Here is a 27,046-nt window from a genome sequence, read left to right as displayed (position 1 = left end):
CAAACCAATTGCCCTGGCATACTGTTAATGAAGAAAAGGAATAAAACAGCAATTAGTCATTAATTAATAACAATTGACAGTAAAAACATAGATGTTTAGAAACTAACAGAATGTTACATATGCTTCCTCTCACTCCTAACCCACACAAGCCCCAGACTCTTAGCATACTCCCTCCCTGAGATGCGACATGGGTGCCTCACCACCCAAGCAGTATTCCTCATATTTCATATCCCTATCTCTGAATCTCATTGTGTAATTTTTATAATGCAGATTCTTAGGACACACCATGGATATATTCATTCAAAATCCCAGGGCCTGGAAACCTGCGTTTTCACAAGCTCTTCTGAGCAATTCTCATTCGTTGGCTAAAGCATGGAGAAGAAAAACACATTTGAGAAGTGCTCAGCACTGACAAGGACTTGAACAGTGGAAGCAAACACTGGGGGCAGAAGGAGAAAGACTGCAGGCAGAGCAAGCTGGAGTTCATAAGGTGTTCAGGAAGGGATATCATTCCTAAAGTATTGACATCGTATGTGACCTACGAATTACACAGCATCTCCTCCTGAACCTAGAGGAGACCACCAGAACTGAATTACTCCCATAGCAAAATGGAACCAGGCTCACATTTAATTCTTACCATGGACTTTATAGATGGCATCTGAGAGTTGGATTTTAGCTATCTACTTCATTCGTATTAAAACATAAATATACAAAAAGTCAGACTTAATTCAACCCTCTCTGGAGTTTCTATTTGAGGGGGACACTTTGTATGTGTGTTTTCATGTCCTTTGCACTTGGGTAAACCTGAGATCCAGTGTCACTTCCTTCACAGCCCCAAGTGCTGTGTTTTCAAAGGTGGCACAAGACTTGTGAGCTTCTGAATCAGGGTCCACATGAAGGCTGCAGTCACTTTGTTTTTCAGACATGGACAACTTGAATTCCAATTTAAACTGCATTATCCTAACTGAATAAACACAGAGTGGGAGCCCTGACGTTCTTTAAATGCACAGTAACCGAGAGAGACCAAAGAGGCAGCAGCTGGCTGGCCATAAATGCCTACACCTGCAAACGAAAAGGAAACATACACCGGTCCCCAAACTTTCCTTCTAGGACCGTGGTCGTCAAACTGCGGCTCACAAGCCACATGCGGCTCTTTGGCCCCTTGAGTGTGGCTCTTCCAGAAAATACCACGGCCTGGGTGAGTCTATTTTGAAGAAGTGGCATTAGAAGAAGTTTAAGTTTAAAAAATTTGGCTCTCAAAAGAAATTTCAATCGTTGTACTGTTGATATTTGGCTCTGTTGACTAATGAGTTTGCCAACCACTGTTCTAGGAGTAGCCACTACATATGAAAAGGCGTGGGAAGGATGCAACAAATGTGACCATTTTATTTAGTTTAATAAGCACAGTGAAACCTTCAACATTAGTTTGGAATTAAATAAATATTCATAAGCTGAATAAATGTTTTAATTTATTTAACACATAATGGCAGAGCCTGGAATACCTTACTGTGCCAGAGAGTAAGGAAGTGCACACACAAAATTACACAGATTGTATAAAGAACATATACAGATTGTATTAAGATTACACAGATTGTTTAAAGGCGCCTGCTAGAGGGGAGCTCACCCTGAACACATCTGGACCAATTAAAATATTGTTAAGTGTAGATTATAACCTACTGAATAAAGCAAATGTGGTAAAAACGGTTAAAAAGTTTATTCTTAAATAAATTGAAAAGTTTTAGAATTTAGTTTCATTCTCCACTACCCTTCTGAACAAAACTTTCAAGAAGCTCAAAAAGAAAGTAAAATCTTACCTCCCCCATCTCACTAGCATGGATTGCCTACAGAATTCTTCTGAAAGATTCTTTTGTTCCCTACACCCACTGACTTTTCTGGGTGTTCTTAATGCTGCCCCCTACACAGGAAAAGTCCTTACCTTCTTATCCCACACACCACCTCTGTCCTCTTTCAAATACTCCCTCAGGATGGAATACTTCCAGAAATTTCACCTCATCTCTAAAATTTAACTTCCAAATTTGAAAAGAGCATGCGTCTAATAAAGTTTGTAGGAATTGTAATTGCTTTTCTTATTTTTCCCTTCTTTGGGGGGTTATAGCAGTCATATTCTTTCCTGACAAATTTAGTGAATGAAATACTTAAAAAGTAAGTATGAGTAAGTATGTGCTTTGTGTTTTGGGGCACTTTGCTTTACCATTTTTTACTTTATATTCTCATGTGCACAATAAGTGTGATATAGTCTGATCCTTTTTATCTCTTAATTAACATCATGACCCCAAAACTTGTTATAAAGAAAGACATGTTATTATAACTGAAGGTTATTTTTATTCAAAATAAGACCATCAGGTGGTAGCCACACTTTATCTCAAATCTTGCGTTCTATATTTCATAGACAACAGAATAATGTTTCCTTTTAGTGGTGACTTGATTTTGGGTAGCATCATAATCCAAAGTTTAATTCAGAAAGTAAATGTTGTGCCCAGTCAGGTTAGCTGAGTGGCTGAGCATTGAACTATAAACCAGGAGGTCACAGTTCGATTCCTGGTCAGGGCATATGCCTAGATTGTGGGCTCGATCCCCAGTGTGGGGCATGCAGGAGGCAACCAATCAATGATTCTCTCTCATCATTTATGTTTTCATTTCTCTTTCTCTCTCCCTTCCTCTCCTGTTTAAAAATATTTTTTAAAACAGGAAATAAATGTGCTAAAAATCATGCTCCTTGAGAAGTAGGAAGTTAATGATGCCACAAAATTAAAAGAGAAGTAAAAGGACCTTGAGTTGGCTTTCTTTAAAGTCTTACTACTTGTTTTTAAGATCTTCATCCAAATATTAAGAATATGCAGAAGCTACCTCATATGTATGTTTTATCATTTAAAAATTAATATGTGCACATGATTTAAAAGTTATTCAAAGAGTGTACAGTGAGAAGTAGTGTTCTTCTCACTCTAGATCCTTAATTTTTCTGTCCACCTCTTCAGAGAGAAGTTTACTGTTTACTGAAAAAAAAATCAAAGTGAAGAAGTGCTTATAATATGCCACTAATTTTATTTTCAAATGTGTGTACAGTAGTCCCCCTTAACTGCAGAGAGGATTTACGTTCCAGGACCTCCAGTGGATGCCTGAAAATGTGGGTAGTACCAAACCCTATATATATTTTCTGGTATACCTAACTATGATAAAGGTTAATTTATAAATTAGGCACAGTAAGAAATTAACAACAAATAATAATAAATTAGAACAAGTATAACCATATCTATCTATATATATATAAAAACCTAAGTGACCGTTCGACCATGTGACTGTTTGACCATTTGACCAGTAGCTATGAAGCACACTGATCACCAGGGGGCATATGCTCAATGCACAGGCATGGAAACATGGAACAGACTGATAAATCGCAGAGGGAAGAGGGAAGGGATGAGGGCAGGAAGAGATTAACCAAAGATCTTCGTGCACTGGTGGGGTCCCTTGGCCTGACCTGCAGGGATTAGCCGAAACCGGCTCTCCAACATCCCCTGAGAGGTCCCAGATTGCGAAAGGGTACAGGCCAGGCCAAGGGACCCCACCGGTGCACGAATCCTTGCACCAGGCCTCTAGTCCTATATAATAAAAGGCCAATATGCAAATCGACCAAACAGCAGAACGACTGGTCACTATGACACAGACTGCCCACTAGGAGGGCAGACGCTCAATGCTGGAGCTGCCGCCCTGGTGGTCAGTGCGCTCCCACAGGGGAGGGGTGCTCAGCCAGAAGCCGGGCTCACGGCTGGCAAGTGCAGCAGTGGTGGTGGGAGCCTCTTCCATCTCTGCAGCAGCACTAAGCCATCAGTTGAACATCCCCCTAGGGCTCCCGGACTGCAAGAAGGTGCAGGCTGGGCTGAGGGACCCTCCCCCCCCCCCCCCCCCCCCCACCGAGTGCACGATTTTCTAGTACTATAATAAAAGTTATGTGAATGTAGTCTCTCTCTCTTAGGACAATTGAAAAAGGTGTTATTGCTTTTGTTGATATATAGGCCTGTCTTCAATTAAAAATATCTCAAAGACAATGATTAATCTAGCAGTTAAATAAAATTCTGTGGCAGTTGAACTTAATCGGCTTCATTTTGCAAATTAGGAAACTCAGGCCAAAAGAATGGAAGTCAGCTCCTTCCAAGACTGAGCCAGAACTGAGTTTAGTCCAGGCGCCCACTGATTTAGAGGCACAGGTCTTTCCCTGGGGCCACAGGACGTGGTGTCCCTAAGCAGCTAAGGATTTAGGGACACCCAGGATCTTTCCTGAACTGAAAGCAGGACCTCTCAGAGAAGGCTCTTTTCTTGCTTATGTAAGAGTTCAGCAGAGATCTTTTTTTTTTTTTTTAATATATTTTATTGATTTTTTACAGAGAGGAAGGGAGAGGGATAGAGAGTTAGAAACATCAATGAGAGAGAAACATCGATCAGCTGCCTCCTGCATACCCCCTACTGGGGATGTGCCCGCAACCAAGGTACATGCCCTCTACCGGAATCGAACCTGGGACCCTTCAGTCCGCAGGCCGGCACTCTATCCACTGAGCCAAACCGGCTAAGGCCAGCAGAGATCTTTTTTATTATTATTATTAATTTTAAATACATTAAGAAACTTGCAGATTATTTTGAGAACGAAGAATAAGGGATTACACTAAATGAAATGAATGACAGCATGTAACCCACACTCCTTAAACACTACCTGTCTAAATGGGATAATCAGCACTCTAAATTTTTAAGGATGGGCAGAAGCTAAATACTTAAAGTTAGAATTTATACATGTGATTTTTTTTTAAAGATCATGTACAACAACCCCAGAAGTACTACATGTATTTGACAATTCCTCCACTTGATGCTCTAAAATTTTTTCTTATACGTCTATCCATCCATCCATCCATCCATCCATCTATAGATACACACAGATATCTGTGACACTGTTGCCTAACCAGTATCCATTCTCCTTTTCTTCTCTGATAAGGAAGAAAATTCCTAAATTTTGGTTGCATATATGTGCCCAGGTTTAAAGCTTGTTTCCAGCCTCCCTCGCAGATATCCTGGCTGGAATACAACAGCCATCTTCTGATCATGAGGTGACCCTGAGGATGGAAGCTACGAGATAAGGCTGAGAAAGAAGACATGGTGAAGGAGTCACCACTGGACCCCTGGACTGAATAAATCTGCACTTACTTTACATGAGAGAAAAAATTGTATCTTTTCTGAACCTCAATTACTTTGGATTTTTATTATGTATAGTATCTTGAATATATGTTTCATTGAGCCAGGAATCTCTGCCTGTTATGCTCACTGATATATCCCAAGAACCTGATACAGGCATTCAGGAAATATTGTCATTGAGTGAATGCAGCATTATACAAGCCTAAACTCTCGCTTTATTTTTTTGTAGTGCCATAAAGGTAAACTGAAAAAATTCTGAAGATTTTTTTTCTATGCAAAAAGAGGTTAATATAATATTGAAGTGAGCAAACATGAGGCAGCTGGAACGTTGGCAAAGAGTGATGCAGGAGGATTTACCCAATCTAAGCTAAAAATAGTGTGGTCTCTCTGGGAAGGACAGAGGCTGGTTCCAGCTGGGTAAACTGCTTATGGTGATCCTGACCACAGAAAAAAATTCTGAGGGGCTCTGAGATAGTAGCCACTCCTTACCTAGCAATGCATGACTCTAGCATTGTAAACTATTTTATTCCACTGGCAAAGTTTTCTAGAATTAAAAAAATTTAACATATAAATAAATCAACCACATTCCTATACTGGATTGGGGCAATTTTGAAGTGAAGTCCAGGTCTAATTTGTTTGTGTCTCCAGAATCTTAAAGAATTCTCAAAATACAGTAAACCTTCCATAAATGTTTAACAACTTGAGTTGAATTGGAAGATCAAAGAATAGGAGACATGAAATATTTCTTCTCTTCTCTTATCCCTTCCTACCCTCCCCACATCTGACTTTCCAAGTGGAGTCCAGGTTTGCTAGGGGTGTCGATGGAAGTAAAGTTAAGAATTGTGTGAAATTCCATTACTGGAAATTTATTCCCTGTGAATTTTTTAATTGATTACTCAGAGTCCTCTTTTAAATGCAATTAGGCTAGAGGACAAAGAATTCTGAGTTTTTATCTCAATTTGCCCTTTACTTCTGAATTCCATACTTACCCTAGATTTTTGTTACTTCTTATGTAAAACTAGAGGCCTGGTGCACGGGATTCGTGCACTGGGGGGAGGGGAGGGCCATGGCCTGCGGGGATCGGCCCGCTGTGGGAGTGCCGCTCATCCCGGTCAGCTGAGTGCTGTAGACCCGCCTTCTGAGCAGCTGCTCCCTGGTCCGGCATCTTCCGTGGAGCCGGAGCACTCGCCTCTCCAGGGGACCTGGTTGGGGCCGGGCCCAGGAATAGCAGCACTGAGAGGCAGCGGAGTAGGCCTCAGCCCTACAGTGGCCAGGAACCTGTCTCCCAGCCTCCGGGGTCAGCTCGGTGAGTCTGGTGGCGGTGCTGCACAGCCTGTGGGTGTCTCGAGGAGGTGGCAGGGAGTGAGGAGGAGGAGCCTGGGGCAAGGAGGCAATGATTGCAGCCCAGGTTCCTGCCCGTCGGCCCAGGCTTCTCAGTGGGAGCAGCCACTCATTCTGGCCAGCTGAGCGGTGCTCCCACTGTGGTAGCACACTGACCACCAGGGGTAAGCTCCTGCGTTGAGTGTCTACCCTCTGGTGGTCAGTGCGCGTCATAGCGACTGGTCGACCAGTCGTTCTGGTCGTTCCGCTGTTTGGTCGCTGGGTTTTTATTATATAGGATGGGCAAGTTTTAACTAGATCAATCATTTCTAGGTAAGAGGACTTGAAGACTGTAATAAGTTTACATAAACTAATCTAAATATTGCAAAGCCAAATAGGAATTGTACATTTATAATCCTGCAGCAGAGGCCAGCCTAGAATTCTACTTTCTTTGTTTTCAGACTGAAATTATATGAATGTAGTGTGGTTACACTCATTCTCTGATGTTGATATTAACTTCTGATTAACTGCTTATGAAATCATAGCATTTCTGGGGCTCATGGAGGCAAAAAAAAAAAAAAATTTGAAAAGTTTTATAGGTATCAGGTTGCTCTCTAAGACACTGCAGAGCCAGGAAAGGCTAAGGCATAGAATTGCTGTCATCATGCACTCCTTACTGTGATTCTTTTTTAAAGCTTTATTGGGGTATAACAGATATATAGGAAATAGATATACAGGCTTTGATATATGTATACATTGTGAAATAATCCCCACAATTAAACTAGTTAACACATTCATCAACTCACATAATTACCTGTTTACATGTGTGCAATGGGAATACTTAAGATCTATCCTCTTAGCAAATTTCTAGTATACAATGCAATATTGTTAATATAGTCACCATGCTGTACATTACATCACTGGAACTTATTCATCTTGCATTACTAAAACTTTGTGTACATTGACCAACATTTCCCTATCTCCTGCCCCCAACCCCTGGCAATTGCCATTCTACTTCTATGAGTTCAATAATTTTAGATTCCACGTATGAGCAAGATCATAGAGTATTTGCCATTCTGTGTCTGTTTCCCCCCCCCCCAACCCCGCTCCCCTCCCCCACTTGGCATAGTGTTTCAAATTACGGTATTTCCTTCTTTTTTAAAGCTAAACAATATTCCCTTATTGTGACTTTTAGAAGTCTTGAAGAAGAGGGAAGCTTCCAGGGCATTCAAAGCCCAGCAGAGGGATCATTTTCATCACTTAGAACATTAGCAACACTTAGGAAGTGCTCCCTTTATTGTTATAATAGGCTTGTTACTATCTGTCCTCATCATTTGGGGGTACTTGGCTTTTCTCAACTGAGGCAGAAACTGTTTTTATCAAAACATTTATTAAACCTCAGAGTTGTGTAATTTATAAACTTGGCCACTGCTGTGGAACACCATTCGACTAAATTAATGTAAGTGGGCATGGCTAGATATCAGGCTTCTGTAAGAATCTACAATTATATTTAAAATGTTTTGTTTTTGTAACTGCTATTGTGACACTCATACAGACTCTAATGGCAAATATTTACCAACCCAAATTGTTTTAGAAACTAGTTTATCTTTCTCACGGAGATGGACAGGAAGTAAAATAATTTAAATATATGGTCTTTCTATCCAGGTGAGTCATTATCTTAGGTAAATAGACAGATTACTATGCTTAAGTTTCTTTATGGTAGTCATGGAAAAGAATTCCAGAAAAAGATGGGTAATTTTTTTTTTCCTTTTAGTTCTGCATAGCCTTGTGCTGGGCACATAGTAAGCCTTTAATTGATGTTTGCTAGAGGGTAACATCACCATCATCCTAACACTTTAAGCATTATCTTCAAATATGTAATGGGTAGTTGGACAGATGTACTTACAGGCCCTTCAATTTCCAAGTCTATAATTGTGGGCTAATTTTCTACAACAGTCATTCCATATCACTTGTTTTTTTAGTTATACTTTCCTGTTAAAAGTTTTAGAATCTCATGGGAACGTAAAATGGTAGAGCCAGTGTGGAAAGCAGTATAGCAGTTCTTTAAAAAAAATTAAAATAAAATAAACATAGAATTACTGTATAATACAGCAATTTTAATTCTGAGTATATTCCAAAAAGGATTGAAAACAGTAACTGAAACAGATGTTTCTACACCCATGTTCATAACAGCATTATTCTCAATAGCCAAAAGGTAGAACCAAAACAAGTGTTCATTGACAGATGAATGGATCAACAAAATTGTGGTATATACATATAATGGAATGTAATTCAGCCTTAAATACGAAGGAAATGCTGACACATTCTACAACATGAATGAACCTCAAGGTATTATGTTAAGCGAAATAAACCAACCACAAAAGGACAAATATTGTATGATTCTACTTATGTGAGGTACTTAGAGTAGTCAAATTCGTAAGACAGAAAGTGGAATGGTGATTATCAGGGGCTGGGTGGAGGGACCAACGAGGAGCTATTGTTTAGTGGATATGGAATTTCAATGTGAGAAAGTGGAAAAGTTCTGGGATGGATAACAGTGATGGTTGCACAACAATGCAAATATACTTAATGCCACTGAATTGTACACTTAAAGATAGTTGAAATGGTAAATTTTATGGTCTGTATATTTTGCCACAATAAAAAAAAATAAGCTTTTGAGTCTTAAATAAATGTACTGTGCTTCTAAGTAGAGAGACAAAAATCTATGTGTGACTGGTATAATTTGAACATAGTAGAAAATGCAATTAATCATTCTCATGGTCTTCTGAAAAGACAGGGCTGTTAAGAACACAATCCTCAGAGCAGAGATGTAGCACTGAACGTAAGCCTCATGCTTTTTACTTGTGTGATGATAACTAGTTGTCCACTTTAAGCTCTTAGGCAGTATTATGGCACATGCACTCAGGGCCCCTTGATTATCCTTTAGATAAATGGGATAAATGGGTAGAATTGTCCCATAAGTGGATATTGGCTCCAATGGATAAATGGTTGGATAAATGGGTGCTCTTCTGTAGGCTCAACTGAACAAAACAACATGGGGTATAATGAATTGGCCCCCTCAAATCTCCATAATGATAATATCTGCCGCCAAGGGTTGTTGTGAAAACTAAATGAGGTGACATATATCACTCACTGTAAGCTCTCAGTTGGTATAGATTATTATTTTAGTTATGCTTTCTAGCTTGGCTTAAGTATTAAATTTAGTTCTTTAAGGCAGGAAATTTAACCATCTAGTTCCCATTTTACTCTTAATTCTTTCCCTTAACCTCTTTCACTATCCCATAGAAATGAAGGTTGCCCAATACTGCTAGGACATTGCTAATTTTAAACTCATGTACTCCCCAATATAATTTAGAAAAATTATGAAACTCACATATTTTAAGTTGCCCTCTAAAAAGTTTTCTCATAAGCTCAAATAGATGCAAATGATGTAATTTTAAGCTTATGGAAGATTTCATTTTAAAATTAAAAGTATTTTATCAATTTAAATGTTTCCAATAGATTCTAAAAGTAATAGGCATCTGGCACTCACAATCACTGTATTACTTACCTAGTGCTTTGTAATCAACTGTCCACTCTGATGAAAACAAACATTTGCTTTCTCACTTTTTCTAGGTCCGATTATTCAAGATCTCTCACAAGATTGAGGTCAAGGGGTTCGTCTCATCTGAAGACTAAGAATAATCCACTTCCAAGTTCACTCACATACATGTTGGCAGGATTCAGTTCCTTCTGAGCTGTTAAACTGAGGGGCTGGCTCTATGCTGGCCAATGGCCACATGGGGCTCTCCATAGGGCAGTTTACAACATGACACCTGGCCTCCCTCAGAAAGACAGAGCGTGAAATAGAGAGAGAGTGGAGAGAGAGAGAGAGAGAGAGAGCGAGCAAAAGAGGATGAGCAAGACAGATTTCACATTCTTTTTGTAACCTAGTCTTGGAAGTTGCATCCCATCACTTTTGCTGTGTTAGAAGCAAGTCATTAGGTCAGGCCCACCCTCAAGGGGATGGGTTTACTCAGGGCATGAATTCCAGGGGGCAGAGGTCATTGTGGTCCACCTTGTAGAGGCTGCCTATCACTATTTTCAATTTTTAAAAATACATGAGCAAGATCATCTTTAACTATTAGGAAACCTATCATTTCTTTTTCTCCTTGAACTCCATTCCACTATTCTTCTCTGAATCTTGTTCTAATGTAATATATACTTACACTTGGAATTATTTTACCAATTTTCTTATTATACATCAGTTTAGGATAGTTATGTATATACATAAAATTTTTAATTAAAAATTTTATAACTATATGGTTTTAGGTATTTTTTTCTAGGACAAGTTATCATACATTTATTATTAGTACTAGTAGTGCTGGTATTATGATTAGTATTGATCACAGCTTCATAAATATTTAGTAATACTTGATAAGTAAGTATTAAATACAAAAAGTAAAATGCCATTGGAAATATTTAATGTGATAAAGCTGTTCATTTTTTTCAGTTAGATCGTTTATCTTTTTTTGAGTATGACTTATTCTTAGAATGAGTCAGGGCCACTAGTAAATGAGAGACTAATTATGTCATTAATGATAGTTATTAAATGACTCATTTTTTGAGGGATCCATATCACACTATTAAGCCAATCTAAACATAATAGGCACATAAGTGGGCTAATAAATGAGCAGAGAAATGGTTCATGAATGATAGAGTCCAAGTAAAAAATTAATATGGATTTAAAGTATATAAAAAACTTTTGGGGAAAGCCAATGAAAATATTTTCTTGCAAGTCTGACTAAATGATTATGTAAGTATAAAACACCAATTTACCTCCTAAAAGGACCAAAAAAATTCTGAAAAACTTTCCTCCACCCTAAAAGCACAGCAAAGATGCATTTGTGGAGGGCACAGCAGAGAAAATTTGTAATAGAAGCGTTTCTCCCCTCTCCCCACCAGCCCCAAATTTGTAAGAACCAGGAGGAATAGAAATGATCAACACTATAGAAGCACATTATTCTCAGGGCTCTTCTCTACTGAAAGTGCATGCTCTGGCTCATTCTAAGAGGGATTTCATTCAGCAGAGCTACACTTGGATGTGGGTGTGATGCAGTCAGCATCTTGCTCACACATGTGGGACAAAACTACAATTTCTGCATTTGGTTTTACATGACTATAATTGGTGTGATGAACATGTCTCCACTGATTTGAAAATAAATGTGGAATGCTTTTATTTTCCAACTAGAGGCCCAGTGCACGAAATATGTACACAGGTAGGGTCCCTAGGCCTGGCTGGTGATCGGGGCCGATTGGGGCCTTCCTTCATTCTGTGCCACCCCCTGGTGGTCAGCACACATCATAGCGAGTGATCAGTCTCCCGGTCGAACTTCCGTGGGGACAGTTTGCATATTGGGCTTTTATATATATAGATTATTGCCACCAACTCTTTCTTACCTAATCTCCTTCATGCAGGGTAGCAGGACTATTGGTAAAAACAGTCTCTCTCATGTGGCTATGTGTGACACTTTAGTACTTACAAAGTATTAGTTACAAAGATAAGATCCCAGGAAAAGTTACTGGGAATAATGCTATAGAATTTCATGAAAAAGTAGGTAATTCCTTTCAGTCTACAAGTGGTAACTTTAAAGCCCTACAGTTATTTTGTCTACTTCCCTTCTCATTGCAGACTTCTCTCTTTACCCCTCACTACACAGGCCAAGGGTTAAGACCAAGTCTGAGCCTCTAATTGTACCTTGAACTAGATACAGGGTGGGCTCCAGAACTAAGCCACACTAGTGAAGGTTATTCCCTAGCACTTTTTTCAGTGCCTGCACTTAGAGGAGAAGCTGGCCTGAATATCCTGGTGAATATCTATAATAATAAAAGGGTAATATGCTAATTAGACCAGATGTCTTCCAGATGTCCTTCCTGACAAAGCTGGAGCCAGAGGGCAGCCAGCCCGGGTCCCAGGTGCCTGAGGGTAGCCCGAGGGAAGCCAGCCTGGGTCCTGGGTGCTGCGGGCGGCCAGAGGAGGGAAGCCTGGGTCCCGGGTGCCAGAGGGAAGCCGGTGCCGGCAGCCGGGGGAAGGAAGGCCTACTCTTGCACGAACTTTCATGCATCGGGCCTCAAGTTTTCTAAATAATGGACTTAGAATTACTAGGATCTGTGACTTATAAAAGTGCTATGTTCCAATGGACTTTGTCTCACCTATCTAAAATGGACAAAAGACACCTCCCCAGGAGAGGTCAGATGTACTGAAATTAACTTCTCCATATTCTAAACCTCAGTACTTTGGAAATTAGCAATCAGGATAAGCACAGACTATAATGGTAAGAAATTGTCTATCCACCGAGCAAAACTGGCTAGGGCACTATTTTGCCTCTTTAAGAACAAACCTGAGAGCCCAAAATAGGCAATGATTTTGCTTATGTCTTTTGGGATTAGAAAAAAGTACTCCTTTTATTTATACAAATTGTGAAAATGCACATCTTCTGGGTGATTCAGTTAGGAAAAAAATGCTTTCATTTTCTCTAGATGGACACACTGAGCCAACCTTGCAAGCACCTGTCCCCTCTGTCTGCTCAGAGTCTTCAGATTTGAGTTGTAAATGGGACCATCTGAATTTATGCATATTTGTCTATTTATCAGGTATAAAAATGGAAATTTCAAATGGTTCAACTTAGTAAATTCCATGTAAGTGTAATTAGCTAAATCGTGCCATTAGTGAGAGACTTAGAACTAACTACAGTCTTTCAGTATTGCATTGGAGTTTGGGTGCCACTAACCAAGAACATCTTTAAAATTATTAAATCAATTCAAAGTGAAACAAAGTCAGTAAAAATAAAAATTCTGTATGAAAAATGGCTCTGAAAAGATCTATAAGGAAAGCAAAGGTGAAATGGTCTAAAAAGTTAAGATTTTTAGAAAATGCCATTATGTATAATAATCTTAGGTCTTCTTTGTGTAGTAAAATGCTATTTGAGAATTTAGGCATTTTAGTTTTCCAGATAAGATTCTAATGAATTTCCAGTGTTTATTATTTTAGGCCTGGTTGGGGTAGAGGATTATCTTCTCCGACAGGTGTTTATAGGTTTGATAAGGTGTTGGACATACTAAAAGATATATATCTATTAGTAGCCTATCAACATTTTGTCTCAGTATAGACGCTAATGATATCAAGTGCAAAAGCAGAGATGGATCACATAGATGGATTCCAGCTGACATGAAGAGTGTAAAGTTTCCTAACTGTAAATGTCCTTTTATCATCTTACAAACCTTTAGAAAGAGCTAAGGCCATTTTGCTTCCTTGAGAACACAATTTTGTAGCCTCTGGGCTTCTATTTTTTTCATAAGAACTCAATCAATTCTTGAATATGGGAAGCCCAAAACCTGTAACTTCCTTGCAACTTTCACTGGTTTTCCCAAAGTTACAGCATTGTGGAGAAGTTTTCTGAGAATTTACACATCTGTTTTTACTCTTTAAATAAGTAGATCCTTTTTGTTTGCTCTTAAGCAATCCAAGCATTCCCCTCACGTCCCCCTCTCCATGGTGCAATTGAGTTGTTAATCCTCATCTGAGGATACTATTTTCCATTGCTGTTTGAGAGAGACATCCATGTGAGAGACACATGGAGTGGAGAGAGAGAGGGAGGGAGGGGGGGGGTGAGAGAGGCACATCAACTGGTTGCCTATCTTGGGGGCAGGAGCGAATCTGCAACCCAGGTTTGTGCCCTTGACCAGGAATGGAACACGTAACCCTTTGGTGTGGGAGCCCACGCTCTAACCACTGAGTCACCTAACCACTGAGTCACACCGGCCAGGGCCTGTAACTATTTTCTCTCTTTTCCGAGTCCAGCGCGGCTAGAGAGCGGGTCCAATTCCTGAGTAGAGGCGGCTGGGGATTGAGAAATAAAAGAAAGAGACAAGACACAAAGATAGAAAAGCTGGGGCCGGGTGGACTGCTGCCCTCTTCTGCTGGAGAGACAGTGACCCAGAGCCGATGCAGCGTGTTTATTTTATACCCCCAAAGACCAGGAAGTTTCACCAAAAGGTCAAGACAAAGGAGATTATTTGCATTCTTGAGTAGGCCCTGAGCATTCCTGGTGCTAGGCTGGATTTAGATATCAAAAACCCACTTCCCCACACCACGGGCTGAAATGAAGGTCAAGCTGACAACACCCTTGCCCTTTTGGCAAGGCGTGTTCCCAGGGCGTGGCTTTGCTGATGCCACTGGGTTCAGCTGACAATAATTAAAGAATGCCCATGTGCCTTCCCAGGGGGCCCTCTACAAGGGCCTGTGGTGCAATTTAAAGAACAGAGTAAGTCACTTAATTTCCTTCTTTTAACTGGCAGCTGATGATTTGCCGAATCGAGTATAGACCTCATCTTCTATCCCAAGTATATGCATATATGGCACACGTATTGTGTGTGTGTGTGTGTGTGTGTGTGTGTGTGTGTGTGTGTGTTGGAGCGTTGGGGCTGGGGGAGAGATTGTTAAGACCCTAAATAAGAATGCTAAATCGGTCAGGAGCCGACCAATTATTCATTAATGATAGCACAACTATGGGAAAATTTTAAAGGAAATGTTCCAGGGGAAGACCTGATAAATTTCGCCTGCCACTTCGTAGCGCACTGTCACGAATAAACCGAATAAACCACCCTCCCCAGTTAGGCCCGAGCTCCGAAGCGCTAGTTGAAATCCTCCCGCCTTTCACACAGCGGGCCTCCTGGGCGGCCCCAGTCTTTCTAGACGGCTCTGTCGAGCGAGCCCGGCAGGGGCCAGAGGGGGGCGCCGTGGCCTCGGGAAACGCTGCAAATGCTTCTGGGGCTGTAGCTCCAGAGGCCCCAGCATTCGCTAGACAGACTTTTTGCGCCACCCTCTTGTCGCGTGCGCTTCGGGCTTCTGCCTACTCCAGGTCTTCTTAGGTGGGGGCCCAGTTGGTGGCGGAGACCTTGGCTCCGCGCCGTGCTGGGGCTGAGATCCGGGAGCAGCGGCGCAGTCTGTTTTGTCCCGGCTCCGGCTTCCCAGCGGCGCCTCCCCTGGGGCGGGCCCCCGACTCGGTGCAGCGACAAGTGGGCGGCCAGAAGCCTGTGGCCGGCAGGGCGAGCGGCGAGCGCGGAGACTCCAGCGGCGAGGCTGGCGCGGGCACTGAGCGGCCGCAGCACTCGGAAGTAAAAGGAGGCCAGGGGAGTAGGAAGACGTAGAACAGATAAAAGCGATCTGTGCCGAGGAGGGAGGCCGATCTGTTCCGACACGCAGCCCAGCGCGCCTGCCTGCTCGTAAGGTGCTGGCCAGGTAGCTCAGCTCTCCACCCAAAGGGCGCTCTTCCTGGCCCCTCCCCGAGCGCCCCGCGCGGAAGGAGCCGGGGCCCCGGTTGACACACCCGGACACTCGCACCCCGAACGTGGCGCCCTTGAGCTGCACCGCCGCGCAGGTTTGCGAGCCGACTTGTCCGCCCGCCAAGAAAAGGAAGCGCTGTCCCACCCCTTGTACTCTACACCCTGCAGCGAGCGAGCGGCGCGGCCACGGAGGCGCCGAGGAGGGGCGAGGCGCCGCCGGGCAGCGGCGTCCCTTCGGGGGAAAGGGCGTCCGAGAGGAGGCGTCGGCGCGGCGCGGAAGGCACGACTCGCGATGGCAGCTGCTTAGCCCGGCGCGCGCGGAGCAGCCCCGAGCTGTGGCTGCCCAGACGGAGTGGCTGCGCGGGGGACGCCGCCGCTGCAGCCCGGCCAGGAAAGATGAGCGCGGAGGCGGGCGAGGGCATCACTTTCTCAGTGCCACCCTTAGCCCACTCGGGCCTCTGTGCCCTCGCCGAGGGCGGTAGCTGCTGGAGGGGAGCGGCGGCGGCGGTGGCCGAGGGCGAAGAGAACCAGCTGCCCCCGCCGCCACCGGGCAGCTTCTGGAACGTGGAGAGTGCCGCCGCCCCGGTCACTGGGTGTCCCACTGCCACCTCCGGAAGCAGCGCCGTCCGTTGCCGGGGTAACTCTGGTGGGGGAGGCGGCCGACGGACCACGGTGGCATATGTGATCAACGAAGAGAGCCAGGGGCAGCAGGTGGTGTCCGAGACCGAGGCCCTGCAGAGCCTGCGGGAGGCGTGCGAGACGGTGGGCGCCACTCTTGAGACTCTTCATTTTGGAAAACTGGACTTTGGGGAGACCACGGTGCTGGACCGTTTTTATAATGCAGGTGCGTATGTAACCCCTTCCCCATCCTCCACGGTCAGGGGCCGCTACAGGGGAGAAAATACATTTTTCTGGGCCGCAGGCGTGCTTCCTACTTTACTTCTTGCCCCACCTTAGGGGCAGCGAGCGGCGCTGCGCGGCTGCTCCTGGCACTCGCCGTTCCTAGGATCGTGGGTGCTGGGGCAGGAGCCTGTGAGTATCTATCTGTTCGCGGAACTGACTCACCCACGGCCCATGCTGGAGCCCCGGGTCCGCGTGGTCCTCACAAAGAACTTCTATTCATCAGCCCCAATCAGCCCTAATTCACTCATTGTCTTGGTTTCTCTTCTGTTAGGTTTGGCCCATATTGTCCTATATCTACCTGTGACTATTAGATGACGTTCTCATTTTTTTTTTCTGTGTAGTTTTGGGAGTACAGAAGCCATGACAATGTAGCGAAGCCAGACGCACGAAAAGAGTGTATCTCTATGAATTTGCATGTCATGATCTCCCGTCATTTTACCTAAACAAGTTTAGTGGCTTGAATTTCCCATCTCCTATCAGTTTGAACTTTCAAGTAATTACTTCCAAGAGTAATAACCTGTCACTCACACTAAACTTGTGTGGTATCTTTTTAGGATTTCAGTGAAAGAACTAGGGTCTGATATTACCCCATATACCAGAATGGGCTGGATAGTGTGTAATTTAACATTGTTGAAAATGCTGATATGCCATATTAATAACTAAGACTAAAGTGGCCATTAAGGTGATTGCTAGCATAATCTATGAAAAAATATGTTTTCAGCCTATGACAGATTTCAGTGTTATTGCAGTTCTAGTGACTGAAGCAATTAGCTGTGTTAGCAAATACTAGAAATTAGAACATGTTACTGAAATTAACCTTTAGTGACCTGTGCAACCAATGTTGAGAACATATGCTTATTTATTTTTATAAGCGTGGGCAAAAAATTTTATTTAATAGTGGTTTCAGACAACAACGTTCTTGGCATTTGTGATCACATAAAACGTTTTATATTCCAATCTTGTTTTCACTTCTGATTCTCTTCAATTTCTTCAAAACACCTGAAATAGGCTTATGTCAGTTTTGGAATTCATCCAAAGCTGACTATTTTAAGAACAAGAAGAACTTCATGTTAAGGAAGTCAGACTAAATAAACTAGGATTTTCTGGTTCTGGGTGTTTTTTTTTTTTTTTACAATCTTGGTCTTCATAAGTGAACATGAGTATAATATAGTGTAGCTTGTTTTTTTGGGTAGCTTGTTATAAAAATTACATAAACATAACTTTTCTAAAAACTACAGTACTCTTATTTTGGGACTAGTGGCCCGGTGCACGAATTCATACACGGGGGGCGGGGGGCTGTCCCTCAGCCTGACCTGCACCCTCTCCAATCTGGGACCCCTCAGGGGATGTCCGACTGCCGGTTTAGGCCCAATCACACAGGGGATCGGGCCTAAACCGGCAGTCGGACATCCCTCTCGCAATCCGGGACTGCTGACCCCTAACTGCTCACCTGCCTGCCTTTCTGATTGCCCCTAAACACTCTGCCTGCCGGCCTGCTCGCCCCCATCTGCCCTCCCAGCCGGCCTTCTCACCCCCAACTGCCCCTCCTGCCAGCCTGCTCACCCCAAACTGCCCCCTCCCCTGCCGGCCTCATCACCCCCAACTGCCCCCTCCCCTGCTGGCCTGATCACCCACAACTGCCCTCCCCTACTGGCCTGATTGCCCCTAACCGCCTCTGCCTTGGCCCCGCCACCATGGCTTTGTCTGGAAGGACATCTGGAAGGTCTCCTGGTCTAATTAGCATATTACCCTTTTATTAGTATAGATATTAGTATAGATTACAATTTGGAAGAAGCTTCAAAGAATTGAAAGATATGTGAGGGAAACACCCAACCAAAATTCTTATTTTTACTGCACTGATATATATTTTTTATGTGGCTCTATTAAAAAATCTTAAACTGTGAGCCTATTTGAAAGTTTTCTAACAAGGTTCACTTAACTGTTTATTCTCTGGAAACAGGAGAAAGATTAGAAGGGACCTGACATTTGAACTGTAACTCATTTAATCCTCCAAACAAGCCTATGAAGGAAGTGCCTTCTTACTGTCCTTCTTAGCTGAGAAGACCAAGGGATCATAACCAGCTCCAAGTTTCAGGTAGAAACTAGTCAATGCCAGATTCCGCATCAGGTGGTTGACTAAAATGATATGCTTTGCCCTCGCTGCCTCCATTTAGCTGCGCTGATTTACTCTCAGGGTCAAGGGTAGCTCTCTGTCTTGGAATCATGTGGTAGGGATCTGGCAGGGAACTTATGAGCCATTTGGGTACAGTGTGGAGTAGGGGGAAGACTCGCTTAGAAAGACCAGTGTTTGCAGGCCATCTCTGTCCCGTTCCACCTCAAAGGTCTCAGCTTACCCTCTGCCTATGTGAGTGAATGAACTTTGAGCCCTCTCATTCAACATGAAGATGTGAAAGAGGTATCAGTTTTGTCCAAACCCTTTGTTTTTCTAGACTGAGGACTGCTGAATTTGATGGTAGTCCCACTTTTCTTCTGATTTCTAGGAGAGCAAATGCTCCTCCTCCACCAGGATTTGGCAGAGTTTTCTGTGAAGGGCCAGATAGTAAATATTTTAGACTTTGCAGGAGGTCTCTCTCACTTTTCAGCTGTGCAGTTGTTACACACGAGCAGCCATAAACAATACCTAAACAAATGATCATGGCTGTAGTCCGATGAACTTTATTAATGGACACTGAAATTGGAATTTTATATATTTCACAAATTATAACCCTGTTTTTCTCTTTTCTCCCCACCCATTAAAAAATGTAAAAAGCATTCTTAGAATGTAAGCTGTACAAAAACAGGCCTGGCAGGATTTTGGGCCTGGGCCACGCTGACCTTTGTTCTACATCCACCCCCTCCATTTGAAAGCTGAATCATTATGATATACTGGTAGTGGGAAGGATACTGCTCCTCAGCTTAGATCTGAGTTTTTATCCTGGCTCTGTTCTGAACCATGTAATGCATCTCCTCCAAAACTTTTATAAAATTGACCAAGGATGGACGTGGAAGATGGAATTAAATTTCTGATTTCCCTCATTGAATCCTATAAATTTGCAAAGGCAAGGCAGTGTAGTGCGAGCATTGGAACCAGAGTTTCAAGATCTGGATTCTGGTCCTTGGTTCTTCTCTGATTGGGAGCAAGTCATTTAAAATCTCAAAAAGAGTGGAGGGTTGGAATAAAAGGTTTCTGAGATTCCCTTCAGCTCTCAATTTTCATACTTTAAAATTATAACATCATTAATATGAAATGAATTGTTTTAGTCTGTGTACTTGTATATATACCATGTTCCTGGCCCCAAGGAGTTGAGAGTTGGTGGGGACGGGAGATTGAAAGCCTGGCTGTGGCGGGGCCTCTGAGAGGGTTCACAGAGAATGCCTTGGATTCCCAGCAAACACATTCTGGAATCAGACGGGTGGATGTGGTGGGCTTGGGGGGGTTTAGAAGTGACACCTGAACTGAGATGGGGGGGTAAGCAAGGACAACTTAATGAGGGCCTCAACATTTAAAAGGAATGTTGGTGTTTAAATAGCTCAACTTAATGGCATGAGGAAGAACTTAAAGTTTGGTTACATTTTCACAAGCTTCTTCTATCTATGTGTACTGGTGTGTTTAACTACATTTGCCACTCTCTCATTCCTGTTCTGAAGGAAACTAATATTCTATCAAAGCTTTTTACGAAAATATGTCATATTTATATATACAAGACTATCACTCAGATGGCAAATGCCAAGTTAATATTTCAAGTCCCCTACATTGTAAATCTCTAGGAAAGCTAAGAGTTGTCAGTGATACAGATGTTAGTTATACAGAGCTATTCCACTCAGGTACACAGACCCCCAACTGGCAGGGTCTCAAAAAAAATTTTTTTTTAAATGTATTTTATTGATTTTTTACAGAGAGGAAAGGAGAGGGATAGAGAGCTAGAAACATCGATGAGAGAGAAACATCGATCAGCTGCCTCCTGCACACTCCCTACTGGGTATGTGCCCACAACCAAGGTACGTGCCCACAACCAAGGTACATGCCCTTGACCGGAATTGAACCTGGGACCCTTGAGCTCGCAGGCCGATTCTCTATCCACTGAGCCACACCGGTTAGGGCTCAAAAAATTTTTTTAATGAACACTAGTTCTTTGAAGTATAGCTAGAATAGGCTTTATTAATCAGCTATTTTACTTATAAGAAAAATGAAACATAAAGTAGTTATATTCACTAATCCAGGGTAAGTTATTTAGGGTTGCTGCTTAGAACCAGGAGCACATTTTGCCTTAGAACCAGAATTATCCATGGTGGTTAGATTCTAGGACTATCTTAGAAGAAGCCGTGTTAACTTAGTATACTTGAAGTCTGAAACCCATTCACGGTTAAACGTTCAGGAAAATTATGTTACTGAAACCTAAAACTGGGACTTTCAATACACCTGTGCTTGAGTTAGAATCAGGCACTTTTGCTTTTATCTATCTTCCGGTAGCATATTGGGCAGGAACCTCACTTTGCATTGGTGGTGATGACAGCAGGGGCTGTGGTGAGGTCTGGAACAAAGGAAGGATTGGCATAAGCTTAGAATAAAGGCTGGCTTTTTGCATATAGTAAATGTATGGAGAAACTCATTATTTATTATTTTGTCCCTATTTCACCACAGATGAGTGAACACTGTCATGCCAATCAACAGAGTAGTGTTTGATCTGAACTGCCTTACAGCCTCTTCCCACCTTTCAGTCACTGTTTCTTCATGGAAGAAACAAGCCTTAGCAAAATTATCAAGAGAGCCCAAGTAAAGAAAACTATGGTTAAGAAGGGATTTAAAAAATACATCCCAGTGGTGCTCTGCACATGTTTTGTCTCAGGCCTTTTGACTTTTTTGCTGGCTTGCCATTACCCACCCTCTGTGAACCCAAAGCACTGTCTTTCCTTTTGCTTTCTTGAAGGCAAAATTATAATTTTCCAAAAAAGAGGTTTACTAGAAGATTGGAAAGAAAAGCAAAACGAAGGAAAACTCCGAAGGACAAAAGTCAATTTGTTTTTAGGTCATCCATTTCTTACTCTAACTAGTCAACTGCAGATTGTTGTGACTGACCCTGCTTTCCAGGCTCCTGGGATTCTTCCCTCAACTCCATCTCCTGTGGTCTGCTTAAGACATTCATCAGTTGGTAGTTCAAGTTGGTTCCACTTGCAGGTGAGGCCTAGTTATAAATGCACAGTGTGGCCTTGTCTCACCTGCGGCTTTGGCTGGTGCCAGCCTTACGGGAGTTTTGTGCTGCAGGTCAGTTCCTCTCTAGTGCTATAGGGACTGTCCCCTGCTTCCTGTTTTGGAGGCCGGGTTAGAGGCCCATTCAGTTCCTGTTTCTGGTTTGCAGGATAAAGTTGGTTCACAGCTTCTTTGTGGAGCAATGAGAGATCGACAAGCACAAAGCCCAGTGAATGTGCAAGTCTCCACCAATAGGTCCCAGCTATTTACTTTCCAAGTAAGTTGTCCCAGGTAGTCCCTTCAAACACTACCCTAACTCACATGGGGCAAGATGAAAGTTGAGAATGTGGTAAACGAAGGGAGTAGCCAGTTGCAGGAACCCACAGCTATGTGGATATCAGGAAGAAAGCAGAAAACCACAGCCTTGGGAAAGGAAGGTATACTTTTTTGTTTAGTTTTTGTTTTGTTTTGTGTAAGTGCCTTTATCTTTTTTTTTTTAATCCTCACCCTAGGATTTTTTTTTTCTTTTTTTTTTTTAGAGGAAGTGGAAGGGAGGAAGGGGGGGAAGAGAGAGAAACATCGATTTGTTGCCATCCATTCACAGTTGACCAGGGCTGAGGATCAAGCCTGCAACTGAAGCACATGCCCTTGACCGGGAATCAAACTTGTGACCCTTTGGTCACTAGGCCGATGCTCTAACCACTAAGCAAAACTGTCCAGGGCTCTTTTATTTTCTTAATGTAGATTCATGAAATTGCTCTGACATATAAATTTAGCAAGTGGCCTTAAATTAATGGGGTAAGTGGAACATTTGTGGAATCAAGTGGGATAACTAAGATAGTTGTTCTTCTCAAAATCTTGTCTTGAAAACAGCTTTGCCATCCCATAACTTGGATATAGGTAAGTGGGGAAACTGGCTGTATTTAAGAAAGACACCCTTATTTTCAGGGAGCAGAATTAATTTTGCAAATTTTATTATGGCATAAAAGGAAAAACAGGAAAGCAAAACAAAATTACAAATTATTTTTAAAAAATCCACTGGTGATTCTAACAATTGTTGGTTTTTTTAGTTGCTTTAATATATTGGCTTTTCTCTCTGGCTGGAGATATTGACTAAAGATGTTGATCAAAATATGTATCAAATTATTGGAGATGCCAAAACCGGTTTGGCTCAGTGGATAGAGCGTCGGCCTGCGGACTGAAGGTTCCCAGGTTCGATTCCGGTCAAGGGCATTAACTTGGTTGCGGGCACATCCCCAGTGGGAGGTGTGCAAGAGGCGGCTGATCGATGTTTCTCTCTCATTGATGTTTCTAACTCTCTATCCCTCTTCCTTCCTCTCTGTAAAAAAATCAATAAAATATATTTTAAAAAAATTATTGGAGAGGGAGAAAGGGGATGAGACAAAGCTGATTTTTATTTTTTTGTAATCATCATCAGAGGATATGTTTTATTGACTTTTAGAGAGAGAGTGAGAGAGAAACATTGATCAGTTGCCTCCCATACGTGCCCTGACCAGGATCGAACCTGCAACCTTTTTTTGGTGTACAGGGCAATGCTCCAACCAGCTGAGCCATCCGACCAGGGCAGAGCTGATTTTTAAAATTTTGTCTAATAATTCCAAAAAATGTTTAAAGTAAGTACTTACTTCTATGCAAGTTTTATTTTGTAGTGTTGTTGTTGCTTTCCCCAAAGAAAACCTAAAAGAACTAAAAGATTCATAGCTTAGGCTAATTATGGTAATCTTCTTAGGGGAGACAGAGAGAGGAGAGAATATATACATGTTAACAGAGTCTTCTACTAAAAAGCATTACAAAGCAGATCTGTGTAACTTAAATGCCACAGAAGTTGTACAGGGTAATAGTAAACATTCCATTACAAGCAAACCTTTTCTGTTATAGTTGGTTATCAACAATGAGAAAAGCAACTGCCTTTGGTTTATGATTCATACAGGAAGGAAGTTATAATCCTTTATACAGCAAATCTGTAAAAATGGTTGTGACCAATTATTTTAGTATTTTGCAACATTTTTAGTCTCTTCTAAGAATTCTTAAGAGATAGAAACATGGGAAGAGCTGCCCTAGTGAATGTCAGGTCACCTATTCATTGACTCCAAAACATGTAAGACCAAGTATTTGCCTAAGCCAGTGGTCTGCAAACTCATTGCTCAACAGAGCCAAATATCAACAGTACAACGATTGAAATTTCTTTTGAGAGCCAAATTTTTTAATCTTAAACTTCTTCTAACGCCACTTCTTCAAAATAGACTCGCACAGGCTGTGGTATTTTGTGGAAGAGCCACACTCAAGGGGCCAAAGAGCCGCATGTGGCTCGTGAGCCGCGGTTTGCCGACCACTGGCCTAAGCCAGAGAATTCATACTCCTTGAAAAATCTTGGTTACTCCTATTTCTTACTTAAAAGTCATCCAATGAGAATAAGTAAACCCAGGGTTTTACATGTCAACTATTCCTTAATGTCACATTCAAGTTTTCTAATATGTTTATTGTGACAAATATTACCTTAGACCTGAGGCAGCCAGGAGCAGGGGTGGGATTCTTCTGTCCAGGGGCCATAGCTTTTAGCTGCAGTTAGGTATTTCCCCATTTATAGTTTGGTCAAACTAGGGTGCAGGTGATTTTATGTGGCTATATCAGAATGACAATATAAACGTATGTTGTCCTGTACTGTGTAGTACTCTTTTGATCATCTTATTACCTCCATACAGTAAATAAATGTGGCCATATAATTATATTTGACAGTTGAGGAAACTCCTCCTTGGAAGTGGTTGAGTAGGAGTCCAACTCAGATCTTCGGACTTCCAAATAATTCATGTGTTTTCCCCACTGTACTGCACTGTCCCCCCCTCCACCCCCCCACCTCTCCACCCCCCGCAGGGAAAAATATTTTGAAGTACATATGCTGTTTAAGAGGATCAGTTCTAGCATCTTGGTCCATGTACCATTATTATGAGGAAGAATCATGGCAGTGACACTTAAGTTCTGATGCCCTTTTACTAACATATTCCACCGATTTCTTATTAACAGTCTTGTAAAGTAATCCATCAGTAAACTGACTTTGTCATTTCTCTGTCAGCTAGAGGCCCATTGCACGAAGATTCGTGCAATAGGCCTTCCATCCCCTGGCTGCCAGCACCGGTTTTCCTCCGGCACCCGAGACCCAGGCTGCAGCGGAGCCAAGCCTTCAGCCTTCAGGTTTGGCTCCAGCCGCAGCGAAGCCTTCAGTCTTCAGTCTTCGCTGTGGGGGAGCCTGCAGTCTTCTCTCCATGCCTGTGTATGCAAATTAACCCACCATCTTTGTTGGGTTAATTTGCATACTCATTCCTGATGGGCTGGCAGGCATCACGGTGGTATGGTCAATTTGCATCTTTCTCTTTTATTAGACCCCCCAAAGAGGGTCTACAGCCTAGACTGAATCCTGGTTGCCAGTTTATTGCCTGGAGCTATAAACTGGGCTTCCTCCAGGCAAGTCTTAGGCTATTTTCTGGGCATGGTAGGATGAACTACCAAGTGACAGCCAAGCTTTCTCTGGAGTAAGTCGGAGAGCTGAGTTGACAGCATAGCCCGGGAAGACTTACTTTCCTTGGTTCCCTGAGAAATTCTGCCTCCTGAGTCTGATTCATTTTTCTCTGGTGTTAGAGTATATTCCCAGTAATTCATTTCTATAAGCACTTATTCATTGCCTGTGATATGCCTTTTACTATGAAAAATGACAAAAGAAAAGCAGGCATAAATCTACAGGATAATAGAGGCATATGAAATATCTGTTTCCATGGGAAAAATTGATACTAAGGAAGAAGTCAGGACGAACTATCTGTACTCCCATTTTCCCTACCCAACTGATTCTTTTTAAAAAGCATTAAAAAATTTTAAGTTATAAAGCATTTCAGTCTTAAAGTACGTAAAATAGTATATAACACTCATGCATTTACTACATAAATATAATAGCTGTTAATCATTTTGAGATTTGTTTTCCTTCTCTCCCTCTTTCTTTTAGAGAACTAAATAATTCTGGATAAAATTGAAAGCTCCTTTCTACCACATCAGTTTTCCTTCCTATGAAAGTGTTCCTTCATCAGAAGTACTAAATTTTAATTTTCAAAAATTTAAAATCATGGCTTTCTAAAATGAGAATAAATGGCAAAAATTTAATTTAATTAGCTATTATTAAATGAGAAAACCACTAAGATATTAAAATTAGTTCACAGGGGAATTTGAAGAGCTGATACTATATACACACACAATCAGGAATGCTAAAATAAATTTGCTAATAGATGCAAAACTGAATTATGCCTGTAAGGCAATCTATAATTATAGATGTTGGAGTTATCTTTTCTACATGGGGGAAATCAGTTGTATCTACCAAGTAATATTCATTTTTATTGCTGTGACAAGAGTTATTTGCATTGCTGTAGGTTTTGTGCAACTTAATGTTTATCCCAACAGCACTGTAAAATGGTCTTATCACTAGGACAATCAAAGGTGCACGTTCTTTTAAAATCAGATATTTCCTAGAGGATGTGCTACACAAAGCCCAGCCCTCCACTGGAAGGATACCCACTACTCCCTTTTGCCGATTTCCAAGTCTTTGACAACTTTTCTTCTGGGAAATCATTATCATTATTAATGGAAACTTCAGTAGTCTAGACTGCTCCAAATAGGCTTATGGAAAAAAATCCTTATAATCCTATATAATAAAAGGCTAATATGCAAATCAACCGAACGGCAGAACAACCGGTCTCTATGATGCGCACTGACCACCAAGGGACAGACGCTCAACGCAGGAGCTGCCCCCTGGTGGTCAGTGCACTCCCACAGGGTGAGCGCCGCTCAGCCAGAAACCGGACTCACGGCTGGTGAGTGCAACGGCGGTGGCGGGAGCCTCTCCCACTGGCAGTCGGACATCCCCTGAGGACTCCGGGACTGTGAGAGGGTGCAAGCTGGGCTGAGGAACCCCCCGAGTGCACGAATTTCGTGCACTGGGCTTCTAGTATTATATAAAGGGCTGGCAAATTGCTGTGAAATTCTGTATGCCAAATAGTATATTACTTTGGTCTTGTAATCTGATCTATCCACATG

The 27,046-nt window shown here is 42.2% G+C and overlaps 1 protein-coding gene across 1 annotated transcript in view; it reads left to right on the top strand.

The window, feature by feature from the left end:
- Window positions 1-15,576: 15,576 nt before the first annotated feature.
- The window catches only part of MAP3K5 (mitogen-activated protein kinase kinase kinase 5), a 167,488-nt gene continuing 156,018 nt past the window's right edge, over window positions 15,577-27,046 (top strand). The window contains exon 1 of the mRNA XM_080665978.1: window positions 15,577-16,705. Coding sequence (XP_080522104.1) covers window positions 16,258-16,705 — 448 coding nt within the window. The 5' untranslated portion in view covers window positions 15,577-16,257. The remainder of the gene's footprint in view (window positions 16,706-27,046) is intronic.

The sequence above is a fragment of the Plecotus auritus genome (genome assembly GCF_963455305.1).
Source record: "Plecotus auritus genome assembly, chromosome: 4".
NCBI classification, from domain to species: Eukaryota; Metazoa; Chordata; class Mammalia; order Chiroptera; family Vespertilionidae; genus Plecotus; species Plecotus auritus.
Note: the sequence above shows the minus strand (reverse complement) of the source record. Positions and strands in the feature narration are given on the sequence as shown.